The sequence below is a fragment of the Callospermophilus lateralis genome, chromosome 7 (genome assembly GCF_048772815.1).
Source record: "Callospermophilus lateralis isolate mCalLat2 chromosome 7, mCalLat2.hap1, whole genome shotgun sequence".
Lineage (NCBI taxonomy): Eukaryota > Metazoa > Chordata > Mammalia > Rodentia > Sciuridae > Callospermophilus > Callospermophilus lateralis.
Genome location: NC_135311.1, coordinates 38,053,693 through 38,067,468, shown reverse-complemented (window position 1 = coordinate 38,067,468; position 13,776 = coordinate 38,053,693). Strand labels below are relative to the sequence as shown.

The window sequence follows — 13,776 nt, the reverse complement described above, 5'->3', positions numbered from 1 at the left end:
CTTACCTAGGACTAACTGGTGCACCACCCCTGACTGCTGAAAGTTCTGGTTCCCGGGTCTCGGCACCACTTGTCGCGACCCCTTGCCCGCAAGGAAGACGCAACTCAGGAATCTTCTTTCAGCAGTTTATTCAGGCCCCTGATATTTCTTCTAATCTCTCTCCCTTCGGATGCCCCTCCCAGCCTTAATAAAGCATCCCAAGCCCCAATGCGAAGCTGCCACGTGGAACTTTCTCACAGGGTGCTGAGAAACCATGCACCAACTCTCCCAAACAAGGAGTTGTTTGTTACAGACCACAGTGGAGCCAGCGCCATCTTGCAATGGCGACCATAATCTGCAGAAACGGCTCACCACACTCACAGGACTGTATTTTCTTCCTTACTTTATTCCCTGCAGGGTTGAGGTCGCTCAGGCACCCTGTCATGTTATGCAGAACTAGTGAAGTCAGAAATTTAATTTTATAATCACCAACAAAAGAAGAGCATTCCACCCAGAGCAGGAACAATCACAGTGTTTGTTCAGGTTGAGAGGGCATTTCAGATGATTGATGTCTTCTTTAAGGCATCACATGAAGATGAATAGCAAATAACTCCTGTAACAAGCTTTATTACTTCTGCATCAATAGTTTTTCTTACAGATGCAAGATGGCACGTATCCCACCAACATTTTTCATGGCTATTTGATTTTCATCTGTGTACTTGCCAAAAACAAGGTTTCAGAGGGCACAAGTATCCTTCTGAACTTTCAAAACTCTATGGTCCAAAAAGTCAAACAGATGCCTGATTCGCCCTAGCCTGTATACCTCCAATTTCACTTTGTTGTTGCCAAAACCCAGGTGCTGGAGATAGGCTGCTGTGTTTGCTTGGATGGAGTGCAGCTGGTGCTGCAGCATATAAATGATTTGGGGCAGCTTAGGATTGTGCCAGGCAAACTTCCTGGGGTCTTTCTGGATGCTGTCCCATGGGAGGCCATCTATGAGCTGTGTGTGAACTGAGTGACATTCAAACCATTAGGCAGGGAAGACTGGTTTTGGGAACTCTCAAGCAGAACCTCCTGATGCGAGAATGCCCAATTCACGTTGGCACTCTGTTCTAACTCACAGCTCAAGTTTCAAGCACAGTCTCAGAGAGAGAGAGATGGGTGTAGCCTGCCAAGCACCAATCAACCTGTTTATTGCAAGACCCCTGCTACACCAAGGAATGAGCACCAAAGCAAGACTCCTCCCACTGAAACCTTATCTCTGCCTTTGATATACTCCTCCTTAAATAAAAAATTAGGGCCTTTTTCAGATGTTCAGTTCCAGTTCCTATCAGGACTGGAAGACCCACCAGACACTCCTCTATTTAAATTTAACCTTTGGCTTTGTCTTACTTCTTACTGATTATGTTAGACTTTTTATTTTCCCAGGCGGCTCACACCTCCTGAGCAGGAACCTGCTATGTTGGGGTGCTGGTCACCCCATCACACTGTCTGTTGATGGGGATCTTGTGGTGCCATTATCAGCCAGAGCTGCCTACTGAAGCCTGTTATACTTGATATTGTATTGGCCTGTAGAGCTGGGTGTAGGTAGCTGTTGTACTTAGAGAATAATCATTTGTTTGGTATGGAAGGTCATTCTGTTGGCTGGAAGTCTTTTATAGATTCCAACACCTGAGCTGGTGTGATAGAGAGCCACCTGCCATCCTTGGAGCTCCACGTTTTTTTGGTTTGGCCTGTGGTACACTGGGCTATAATAGGTCCTTCCCTCATATACAGGAGACATAGCAGAATACATAGTCTAGCGAAAGCTGTCTGTGCTGACAAACACAGGAACTCAATAAGCCATCAGGCTGTCTGGGTGAGATGGAACCATCCTATTGTAAATATCTTACTGTTACTATCCAAATTGCTCCATGTCATGAACACCCCTTTTCAGAGAAGATGCCAGATGCTGTGGTACTGCAGTCGATCCTGCGCATTTGGGGGGACGCTGCCGCCACCTGGCTTTGGGAAGGAGAAGCTATTGTGTCTGTGCATCTGTCAGGGTCACTGGGGACTCAAAAGGTGGTTTGGCATTGAGGGGCTATTCCCCTGGGATTGGAGGTCTTTCAAGAGGTGACTGAACCAATCTGCCACACAGCACTGGGAGTCCTGAGTAGCCTCTAAAATCATGGTGTGATGTGTTGAAAATGTGGCCTCCAACTTGGGTGCATTAAATTTTGTTGTCATTGGATTCTCTCCAGCCAGCTGCCAGAGGATTCCCTACTTCCTGTCTCTGTGGATAGTGAGTAGATGCTGCTATTGTCCCAAGTAAACTTTATATATATATATATATATATATATATATATATATATATATATATATATATAATATATTATATATAATATAAAACTACATATATATAGTTTTAGTTTTTGATGGCTTTTTATTTTATTCATTTATTTATATGCAGTGCTGAGAATCGAACCCAGTGCCTCACACATTCAAGGAAGGAGCTCTACCACTGAGCCACAACTCCAGCCCCCAAATAAACTTTTGAGTACCAATCCATCAACAGCTTGTAACAGGGGTCCACTTCACCTTTTGAACATAGTTCTGAAGCTTATTTTTTAAAGGGACATTTTTTCCCTTTTCCTTTTCTCCCCCTCACTCTCCCTAACCTGGAGGCCAGATTACCCTGAGTTAACTGTGTTCCACAGGAAGGAGATGTCTGTAAGAGGATCTCAGATGTGACAAATAACAAGTGAATCCTAACACTCCATCAGTGCCCCTGGACTCCCTGTCAGGGCACATTTGGAATATAGCCCTTAAGGAGCTCCTTTAAAATCCTCTGTTCCTTCTGATGGGCAGAATCACTGCCTCAGGGACAGTAGTCCCCTGTGTTTCTCCTTCGTCAGAGAAGCAATAAAACAACTTTTTTCTTTTTCTCAAAACTGTGTCCTCATTATAAATAGGCATTCATTGGCATTGGGAACAAGGACCAAGCTTTTGGTTACAAGCTGAGTTCCTTCTGGGCCTGAGAGTTCAAGCTCAGCTCCTTCTTCTCACCACCTCCTGCACATCTTGCCCCACCTCCATCCCTCTCTCCTGTCTGTTCTCCTGGCCTGCCTTGTTGTTCCACTCCCCATTCCTCTTCTTGCTCCTCCTGCCCACATACCCTCTATCCCTCCCACATACACACCATACAGGCCAACACAGGAAGGGGTTGCCCTCATGTGAGATGAAGATGAAGGAATATTTTGTATCAGAAGAAAAATCAAAAACAATCACATTGTTTCTGGTCAAGCTCAGTTTATGAGGAGACCAAAGAAAATGGCTGTACCTTAAAGCTGAACTTCAACCACAGCTATCAAGGTCTAGACAATTCCATTTCCAGTTCCTCATGGCTATGCTAAGAGCAATAGCCAAGTAGTATGATGCATGGCATTTTTGGTTGAAAAGTGAGGCCAGCAAGCCATTGAGATGATATGATTATGTTAAGATCTGCATTCATATGGATATTAGACTCCTGCTGTCCACCTCAGCCTGCTACAGGACTCCTGGAGAGTTCCCATTGTTTGGGGAAGTGCAGTAAGAGGGAATTCCAGAGGAGGGACTTCCTGTTGGGGTCCAACGCTGCATGTGTGGGTTGGCAATTTCCCCGGGAGCGTAAGGGGCATTGGCGGCAGTTTCAAAAATAAAGTTTGTTTCTGCTTGAGTGGCTCGTGATTTTGTGCCCAGCCAGACTGCGGCATGGTTAGATCTGGCCCTCATCTTGAGGGACTTGAATACCCTAGGCCCTTTTCTAGCACCACCTCATGGCCTTCATTGGGCACATAGAGATCCCCATGGTGCTAGAGGCTACAAAGCAGCAGGAAAGCCTGACCAAAGAAAACCATCCAACTGCCCCATTTAGAATGAGCCAAGGGTACTGAGCCAAAGTCAGCAGGCTCCCAGGTATACAGATCTGCCTCTCCCTCCCTGCTTCCTTGTGTCCTCTTAGCCTCAGATGAGATTTCTGCACCCAAAGCCAGGCTTTGAGAAAATAAAGGCCACATCTAAAATAATCTCAACACTTATAAACTCCTAAGGTCATCAGTGGAGTATTTCCAGAGCCCAATTTTAAATTTAGTGTTTTTGCTATGTCAGGCTATGCCTTAAGGTAGTGTTTTAATTTTACTAACTTGATTTAGTGTTTTGTTTTAATTTCAACATTAGTCAGCACATGAATTAAGAGTATGTGGCAGGAGCTGGGGATGTGGCTCAAGCGGTAATGTGCTCACCTGGCATGCACGGGGCACTGGGTTCGATCCTCAGCATCACATAAAAATAAAATAAAGATGTGTGTCCACTGAAAACTGAAAAACAAAAAAATAAAAATAAAAAAGAGTATGTGGCAGCCAGAATAATGGCCTCCCCAGGAGATCCTCTTCCTAATCCTTGGAACCTGTGAACAGGCTTCATTCATTATCTAGCAAGGGACTTGCAGATGGGCTTATGTTAAGGATTCTGAGATAGGGAGACCATGCTGAATGGCACAGGGTAATCCATAACATCCAAATAATCCCATGGGTCTTTAACATGGAAGAAGAGTCAGAGAAAGAGGTCAGGGTGATGGATCAAGCACTCTGCCTGCTTTGCTGGTTGTGAAGGTGGAGGAAGCAGCTACCAGCCAAGGATTGACCTATCAATTTTAGGCCTGTTGGGACCCTTCGTGGACTCCTAACCCACAGAACTCTAAGGAAATGAGTTTGGGGTGTTCTCAGCCACAATGTTTATGGGAATTGGTTACAGCAACAACAGAAAATCAACACAAGTGCCTCTCTAATTCACTTCACCACTGATGAGATTTGAAGGATGTGATGAACTCTGAACATTCTGAAGGCCTAGTTTGACAGGTCAAGAGATACTATTACATATTTTAAGTGGTACCTGTTCTGTTTTCCCTTCCAGCCCCCTTTATAGGACTTAAATTCTATTTCCCCTCACAGGATTTCATTTTTAACTGTTTCTAGGAAATAATTATAGAGTTATGGCTTAATTTTAATTCTAGAAGGCAAAAGAATACAAGAATTTTTTTGAAGGAATCTTTTAAGATTTTTATTTCAACATTTATGGAAGTATAAGAGGACAGATAAATGAGGATGGTGAGTTAATCTGTCTGCAGCCCCACCTGGCCTGAGGGGACAGAATATGTCACATTCCTCAGCAAACTGACTCAGGGGTAAGAAGGCCTGGCAGTCAGTGTAGGTAATAAATGATGGGGTTGAGAAAATAAGGGCTGGTTATCAAAGAAAAGACAGATGGTTGCTAACAGCTAATCTGGGGATCACACTTTCCAGCACAAGGAGCTGCTATTGATTATCCCAAGTGCTCCAGCTCCTTCTTACCCTTAGGCATATGCACATAGAAGAAAAAGGTGTGTGGGGGGGTTTCTGGGGTCTATAAAACAGTAAGACACACCCACTACTACTGACACCTAGCTCTTTGCCCACTTCTGAAGCCAGAATTAGTGAGACAGTCAGTATAAACAGGTCAATCTGGTCAGGTCGGTTTAAAGAGGCCAATTTTGAGTGAGTCTGACTAGCTGGAGACTGTCCCCTGAGGGATTGAAATGTTAATTTCTTCAGAGCCCTTCCTCCACCCAAGAACTGCCCCTGCTCCAACCTGTTGCTAAGGTAACCAGTCACAGGAATAGCTCCCTACAGGGAGCTATAAGGTTGTTAATTAATGTGGGCTGCACCATCCTGCCCTTCCCACTTCAGCCTACCTGTTTCCCACCTTTTGGCCATCCCACTACGCATTTTCTAGGTCTAGTCACTGCCTAGGCCTAGTCCCATACACAGGAAGGAGAAAGATAAGGGGAAGAGGCAGGAGAACAAAGGAAGCCTAGGACATATAAAAAGGGCAGAACACCTCACTTCTAGGGATACCAGGACACCAGCTCTGGCCCCCTCCTCCCTCCCAGGAGAAGTCTATGTTACCCCTTTTAAATAAACCCTGCTTTATATGCATGCCTTGACATGCTTCAAACTTCAACAGGTGAGGAAGCAGGACTTGTCACTGATAGATAACCAGCGGTACCAATTCTCTTCAGAGAAGTCTGCTGTCCCTGTCTCTTTCTTATATAAAATATGCTTTCTACACTTGCCTGGGTGTTTCCCAGCATGTTTAATCCTAAACACCAGGGAACAAAGACTCATTCCTGATCTCTAGGACTGGTATCAGAATGACATAATTTTCAACTATGGTTCTTAAATAAATTTATTTAATGTTTTGACTCAATGATATAAAACAATGTGTGTTAAACTATGGTCAGTAGCCCACCTGCATCAGAATCACCTGGGATGCTTATATTTAAATGCAACCCTAGGGTCCCACACCCACAAAATTTCTTGGCATTTCATCCCAGGAAATTGCTCCCACAATCTTCACAACTGATTTGTGAAACAGACTGCATTTGAAATTAACAACTCCAAAGCCTTTTAACTTCTGACTTTCCTTAAGCTGAAAATGGAGTCTGAGGGACTTCCCTGGCCCTGAGGGCACTGCCCAGAGGAACTGAGTCTGAGACATGTTTCTAATTAACACAGCCTAGCTAAATATACACATGGATATTTCCTGCCTTTTGTCCTACTGCACCATAGATCTTATAAAAGATTTCCATGCTCCTGAGTCACAAACGATGGAGAGTTGAGAAAGAAAATATTCTCTATCTTGCTCAAATCCATCATTGCAAGAAATTTTTATTTCCCTTGCCATCCTAACTCCTGAGTTTTAATGGAACATGACAAACAGCAAAATATGTCCTTCCTTGTGAAAACTGTAAGGCAAATCAAGTTTAAGGATCACTCCATCATATTGTATATTGGAAATTTTTGTAAAATAGAGGAAAAATGAATTTTTAGACTTAGACTTTATGGATTAGACTATTATTTCTTCATGACAGTTTGTCTTTCCTATTCTGATACACTTGTTCTGGGAAATGGTGTAAAAATGCAAAACAAAACAAAGAAAAACTATTTCCTTATACACATATTTCTTTAATAGCCACCAAAAAAAGATTGTTGTTTCCTCTCATCCTCCCCATCCATGAGTTATGCTGGCCTTCAACATATTGCTACAGCAACATAAATAAATCTCTATCATATATTTATACACACATACCCACATCCTAGGAGCACTCTGAAGACACAGACTAGGCTTCAGTACAACTAGGGCCTTGCCCAGACCACTTAAAAACAAGCAGAGGGCTGCTATATGCAAGACTTTCCATAGGCTTGGTATGGCCATCAGTTCCCAATTCGCCTGAGGGAAGTTAGGATGACAAAGGGATAACATACCTAATGGGGGTAGGGACAGTACAGTTTGGAGAACATGTAAGAAATGAAGAAGATCATGCTAGGCTAAGCATGACAGGGCATCTAACGAGTCACCAATTCCCCACACAGAATCAAAGCTCTCAGAACTGGTGGTACAGCATGAAGCCCAGCCTGACTTGGCCCAGAGGAGCTACCTGGTTAGGTGTGGATCTGTGAGCAGTGCTCGCTGAACCCCACTGACACTGTCCAGCAGGGCACTGCTGCTCAGTAGTGTGCTTCTATAACTGTGGAGGAGCTTCAGCATTGGGATCACACGCCCCACATGTAGAAGGCAACTATTTCCTTTGCATTGACCATCTGAGGACAGCTGTTGAGATGAGAACCGTGCTCTGGCAGGTGCTGTGCCACTGAGGCTGTTCAGAAGCAGTGTCACAAGTCCTACTATGCAATCTCACACACACTTTGCTTAATGCTGGGCCCAGGGGAATTTGGCTACTGTTATTCCATCACTGCCAGGAAGTCATTCTACCTTTCTGCCTACCCCACAAGGGCACATCTCTGACTGCATCTTCAGACCTCCAGCAGATTTAGAGGAATCAAGCCCAGATTCTCCTCAGCAGACAGGTAGTTGTGCAAAAGAGGGGCAGGCCCATTCTTCCTGATGCTTTAAGGACCTGTGGTGGCTTTGCTTCTTGTGTGGCTCCTGGAAGGCAAGGGTCACAAGGCTGGAGCACACAGCAGGGCCCTTAGAGATTTCACCTGCAAGCAAACATAAAACAACCCTGTTCAGATGGAACTGTCAGACCCTGCTGACGGCACCCAGAGGCTGGAATGAGGGCAAAGCGTGCAGGAAGCCAGAACATGGCAGGAGGGGATTCAGAGGATGAGCCAGGGGATGCACTGGGTCTGGAGGAGCTTCCAGGTCCCAGCTTAGAGGAAAAGCCTCCCTGTGCACCCGAATTCCTGCTGCCCCAGCCATAGCCCCACTATATGTGGTCAGATCCTACCACTTTCTCTTGATGAGCCAGTTCATGCTACAAGTTATGTGGTCTGAAGAAAAACAAAAAAGTGGGGAGGTTTGCCATCTTCTAGGAAAACTAGTGCTAAGCATGAAACATGCACATGTAGAAACAGCCTGTGGTAGGAAGGAGAAAACATGTTGGGGGAAGTTCACCTATTAAGCGTGTATCCCAGTTTTCTTGAGGAGAATTCAAAGGGGCAGGGATGAGACTATCTAGTCTACTCTTAACAGATGAGGGTGCAGCAGTTCACAGAGGCAAGGGGGCCAGCCAAAGGCACACAGCCAGTTAGTGACAAGCCTGGAGTTAGAGCCCAGGCATCAGGAAGTAGAAAGGGAGGCCTGCACACTGGAGATAGCCAGTGGGATCTGGAGGCTGCTGGGTTACCTTGGCTGGGACATAATAAGGCTGTACAGAGGCAATCTTGTAAGTGTTGTGCTAAAGAGGCTCAGGAAAGAAAGGAATCATCAGAGAAGAACCAAAGGGAATTAGAAAACACGAGCTGGTTAAACCATGGCCCACCCTTAATCACAGTGTGGGAATCAACCCTTTTGGAATATAACTAAGGAAATATTTCTTTTCTTTTTTAATTATCTTATTTGTAGATGGACAAATAAATACCTTTATATTATTTATTTATATGTGGTGCTGAGGATCAAACTCAGTGCCTCATATGTGCTAGGTAAGTGTTCTACCACTGAGCTATGACCCCAGCCTCAATTTAGTAATATTTCTAGGAATATGTTCAACTTCTCTGGTGAAGTTTAATGTTTAAGTTTAAAAGTTTAATTTCTGAGTTTTAAACCAATTGGTGTACATCAAGGTTTTCTTCAAAGTACTAAGTAATAAGCACTTAACATTTAAGTAAATGTAGAGAATGTCTAGCATGTATATATATATATATTTAAAAAAATCTCTTGCCTTAAGATTCAGTGTTTATTTATCATCAAATTTTATTTTATTTTAGATCAATGAGACCAAGTGGATTTTTTATCATGTTTTTTAAAGAAAAAAATGTGTCAAAATCTTAACATAATATTTTGCACTAAAGTCAATTTATAAGGTTGTGCCTTACTCTGCTTTATCATAAAGTAGTTTAGGAAAGTCCAGAATGCCCAAATGGCCTAAAGACCCCTGTACAGATAACTAATTCTCAGAACAACCTGCAAATGTCTCTGTCCTCAAGAACCAACTGAACTACATTTCTCCTGGCTCCTTGTTTAATTGACGTCAAGGAGGAAAAATTGTAATGAAAAAGGAGAGATGATGACAAGGGAAAAACAAGGGCAGGGAAGGGAACTGAGTGGGGAGAAGTGACAGGATGGAATCCTAACAGGAGGCTAACTAGGAGCTAGGACCAATCAAGTGGACCAGATATCTCCTCTGGAAGGAGAAAGAAGGTCAGGGTCACCTACAGACCTGATGATAGACAGTGGTGTGTTAGAGGCAGGTTCTTTGGTTCTGACAGGTGTAATCGTTTCCTTACCTCCAAATTAGTCCTTGCCTTCTTCAAAACATCATGTGTCCTGGTCACTGAAACAACAAAGCAGCCCCATAAAGCAGGAATTACCAGCTGGGCCCTACTTGTTGGGCATGTGTGTTCTAAAGCATTTTCTTCTGACCCCTCAATCATGGCCTCTTGCTGACTCCTTCCTTCCCTCCCTTTGCACCCACAATTACTCATGGCACAGGAGGTTGGGCCCAGTGCATCAGACTCTCCCCTCCCAACATTCCAGTGCTTCTGTGGTCACTGTTCATCTGCAGCACAGTGGGGCATCTGCAAGACCCCCCCTTTCCTCTGTTGCTCCACAGCTCAGGGGCACCTACACTGGTTGATGATGAACTGCTCCATGTTCTCCTTCTGCTGGTTGGCAGTCTTCAGACACTCAGCTGTGCTCTGAAGGAGCTTCTCCTGTTTCGATACTTGGGCTCGCAGATCCAGTAGCTCCCTTTCCATTGATTCATCCTTGGGAAGAAGGACAGGGTCTCAGACAAAAGTATGGAGACCAAAAGCATCCAGTGCTTTGTGGTTCCTACCAATTGGAAGCAGAACTCTATAATCTTCTCAACACTCTCTGGAGTATGTTCTCTCCATTACAGCCTCTTGATCCTCCAGTTCAGGATAGTTTAGGAAGAGGCCACAGGTAAGAATGTTGAAAACATGAAAGCCCCCAGACTAGCACAGGTCTACTGTCCTGTGGTCAAGGAGACCCTGACCCCAGACTGGCAGAAAACCCCAATTGTGAATATGACCTCCAATTCAGTCCTTGTAAAAGTTCTATCTCATCCTTCCCCCATCCATACAAGATTTGGAATTTCAGAGATATGATGTATGGGACACAGGGCTGCCCTGAAGACAGTGTGTAAGTCTCTAAATATCTGTACAAATGTGAAGATGGTAAAGCACCTTCCCTGGAATTAGCAGTTGGTTCCCAAAAGATAACAGCAATATTTGTCTGGAACTTGAATATCTAGGAAGGGGATCCAGATGTGGGACCACTCCAGGCTTAGCAATAAGAGCCAGCCTGAGATCACAGCAGATCCTGGGGTTGGGGGCTAGGGGCTGTGGGGGGACCCTGGCACAGAGATGATAATTTAAAAAGATATGTTGGGATTCTAGGAGCATGACCACAAGAAGCTTCAGGCTCATGGTGATATCCTCTGATCTTTTGACCAAGGAGACTTGAGGGGGAGAGAAACTTCAAAAGGCCCCTGAATTTCAGTTCACTCAAACTTCAGTTATAGTTCTTCCATTTTTTTTTTCTTTCTCCTCTTTGATTTCTGATCTTGGAGGCTGGAGTATAAGGAGGAGGTAAGGTAATCAGAGATGCCATGAAAGCAACTGCCATGGATCAGGGGTTTCCCTCCAGGATGCTCCCCTAAGGTTGTGTCCATATTAATTTCCCATGTGGTTCCTGACCCTCGGAAAGCTGTGGGACTAAGGAGACAGAACCATACCAGAAACCGAAGAGCAGTATTTGAAATGAAAGAAGACATTAGTCTCTTACTGCTTTGCCAGGCAGTGCAGGGCCTTGGGAACTTGGCACGGCCACTCGCCACAACATGGTCAGGAGGGAGGCTGACTCTTCTAGGGTGTGGTGTAGGGCACTGAGATTGCTGCGTAGCTCACGGACTCCTTTGTTGCCTGGTGCCTGTGGAAAGGGGGAAGGGAACCATGGACAAAATTCAATCCGAGATATCTCAGGGCCCAAGATATTGCAGGCCTGTACAGGTCTTAAGGTTGCTTCCTTTTAAGTGAGGCACAAAACATGGGATGCTTGAACCTATAAAACCCTGGTTCATCCCTGTGAGGTCCCAGGACTGAAGTGCTGCTCCCTTTACCTGGAATGCCTCCTCCCACCTGGACACCCTATAAGGCTGTCAAAGCACATTCCCATGTCATGTCCTCTATAGACCTGTTACCTTCCTTTCCTGCAACAAAAGACCCTTCTGCATTGGTCCATTCAAGGCACAAGAGGTGGCTTCTCACATTGTGCTCTTGGCACCTTAGTTTGCTTATCAACAGAGGTCTGTGTCTTGTCCTCGAGGCCAGGCTCTCTGGAGGCAGGGCTGTGTCTATTCATCTATGGGTCTCTGGTGGCTTGGCATAGTCACTGATCCTTGGTCTCCCTCAACAGTAAAGTACTCTGAGAAGCACTGCTTCCCAGCCTTTGTTCTGCCTCAACAAATACCACAGTGTCCCACTTCTTACCCTTTCCACACACAAGGTCCTTATGGACGCAAATTCCTCAGCATCTGTCCATCTGATTGATTTTAAGTGGGCCAGCATAGGCCACCATGACTGTAACAGGTAATAACTACCAGAGGGTGTTGAGTTCAACACAACATCACACGAATGTCAATACTTAACAAATGCACTACTGAGGATGGTAACAATGTTGCATAGACTTCTCTGGGGCTCTAAGGAAGAATATCTAGTTGGCCTTCTCTACAACAGAATAGAACTTAGAATGAATCAAGAGAAAGGGAAGCAAGGGCTTGGCTAGAATAACTGGAAGATGATTTCTCTGTCATTGGGAGATGCAGGCCACAAAAATAAATAGTGGAGAAGGAAGTAGAACTAAGGACAAAGGACACAAAGAAAGGGTGAACCCAGGAGGTGCAGGTGTGACTACCTCTGAGCTCTGAGATTCAAGGCCCAGGATGTTGCATGTGGGTCTCAGGAGAGACAGGATCTTTTGCACCAGCTGTTTTCCCTCCTCAATCTGCTCCCTGAGAGCAGTATAGTCATCGATGTGGCCTATGACATGGCGGCCATTTTTGTTGGCAAAGGAGCCATCTGTACATCACCCTCCAGCTTGGGAGAGTTCTTCATTCCTTGAGGAGCATCTGATTCCAGCTCTGTAAAAGAAAACCACGATAATATAGGATCTGTTGTTATTCATAATGATACCCTCAGTTCCAGCCAATGCAAAGAGATAGTGAAAGGATCAAGAAAGGCAGCCTTCAAAAATGCAGGATGGGTCAAGTCCATAGAGACCTTCTGGTTTCTTTATTTTTATAATCTTTCTTACATCATTGTATAATAAACTTGCTAGAAGACAGATTTTATCTTTATTGACAAGTGGACTATTCAGGACAAACAGTATTATAAACCTGAAAAATTTATGGATAGAAAAGGCACAGACAAGTAAATCAGCGGGACACAGCACATATATGAATGGAGAGATTACAGGCCAATGATGCAAACAGAACAACAGGACAACTGTGGGACGAAGAAGAAGAATGAAAAGAAAGGCAGCCACAGAAGATTCAATGAATAGGACTGAAGGTTTTGTGGCATGCAGAGAAAATTTTCTAAATTCAGATATTATACTTAAAGAGAACCAACAGTTATTTGCATTAATAATTTTCCATCATGGTGTCTGAGCCATTTAGTTGCCATATTTACCATTTTTCCTGGTGACAATGGCAGTGTCTGAGCCAGGAGAAGAGGAAGAAGAGCTGGGAAGGACCAGAGCAGGAGAATTAATGCAACATCACGAACTGGAGGGGAAGTAACTGAATCTAGGGAGTAAAGACAATCACAATTTTCAGAACCCCTGGAAAATTCTGCACCCCAAATCATGCACAGCCTAGTCTTTACCACCCAAGTCTATGTTGACAGGACTCCCCTTTCACACATTAGCATCCATATGCCACATTGAAAAGCAAAAGCCAACAATCAGTTCGCTTGGTATGTTTCCATTATTCAGGAAAAAAAGTGTAACTTCCCATTTAAAAACTTGTTAGATACAATTTTTAAAAAATATTTATTTTATTTATTTGTATGTGGTGCTGAGAATTGAACCCAGTGCCTCACACATGCTAGGCAAACACTCTGCCACTGAGCCATACCCCCAGCCCATTGTTAGATATCATTGTTAGAAACCCAATCCTGAGTAGAATTTTGTATGTGCTATTTTGTATAATGCATAAATGTATGCATACATATGTTAAAATGTTAATCAAAGGT

At 44.2% G+C, this 13,776-nt stretch overlaps 1 protein-coding gene and 1 pseudogene across 1 annotated transcript in view; both read right to left on the bottom strand.

Moving 5' to 3' along the window:
• Positions 1-286: 286 nt before the first annotated feature.
• LOC143404194 (plakophilin-4 pseudogene) lies at positions 287-7,585 on the bottom strand (annotated as a pseudogene).
• A 413-nt stretch (positions 7,586-7,998) lies between these two features.
• Positions 7,999-13,776, bottom strand: part of LOC143404192 (myomegalin-like) — a 77,834-nt gene continuing 72,056 nt past the window's right edge. The window contains 8 exon segments of the mRNA XM_076862478.1: positions 7,999-8,040; positions 9,787-9,833; positions 10,128-10,266; positions 11,309-11,452; positions 12,437-12,606; positions 12,609-12,662; positions 13,213-13,296; positions 13,299-13,328. Of these exon segments, the coding sequence (XP_076718593.1) occupies positions 7,999-8,040; positions 9,787-9,833; positions 10,128-10,266; positions 11,309-11,452; positions 12,437-12,606; positions 12,609-12,662; positions 13,213-13,296; positions 13,299-13,328 (710 nt within the window).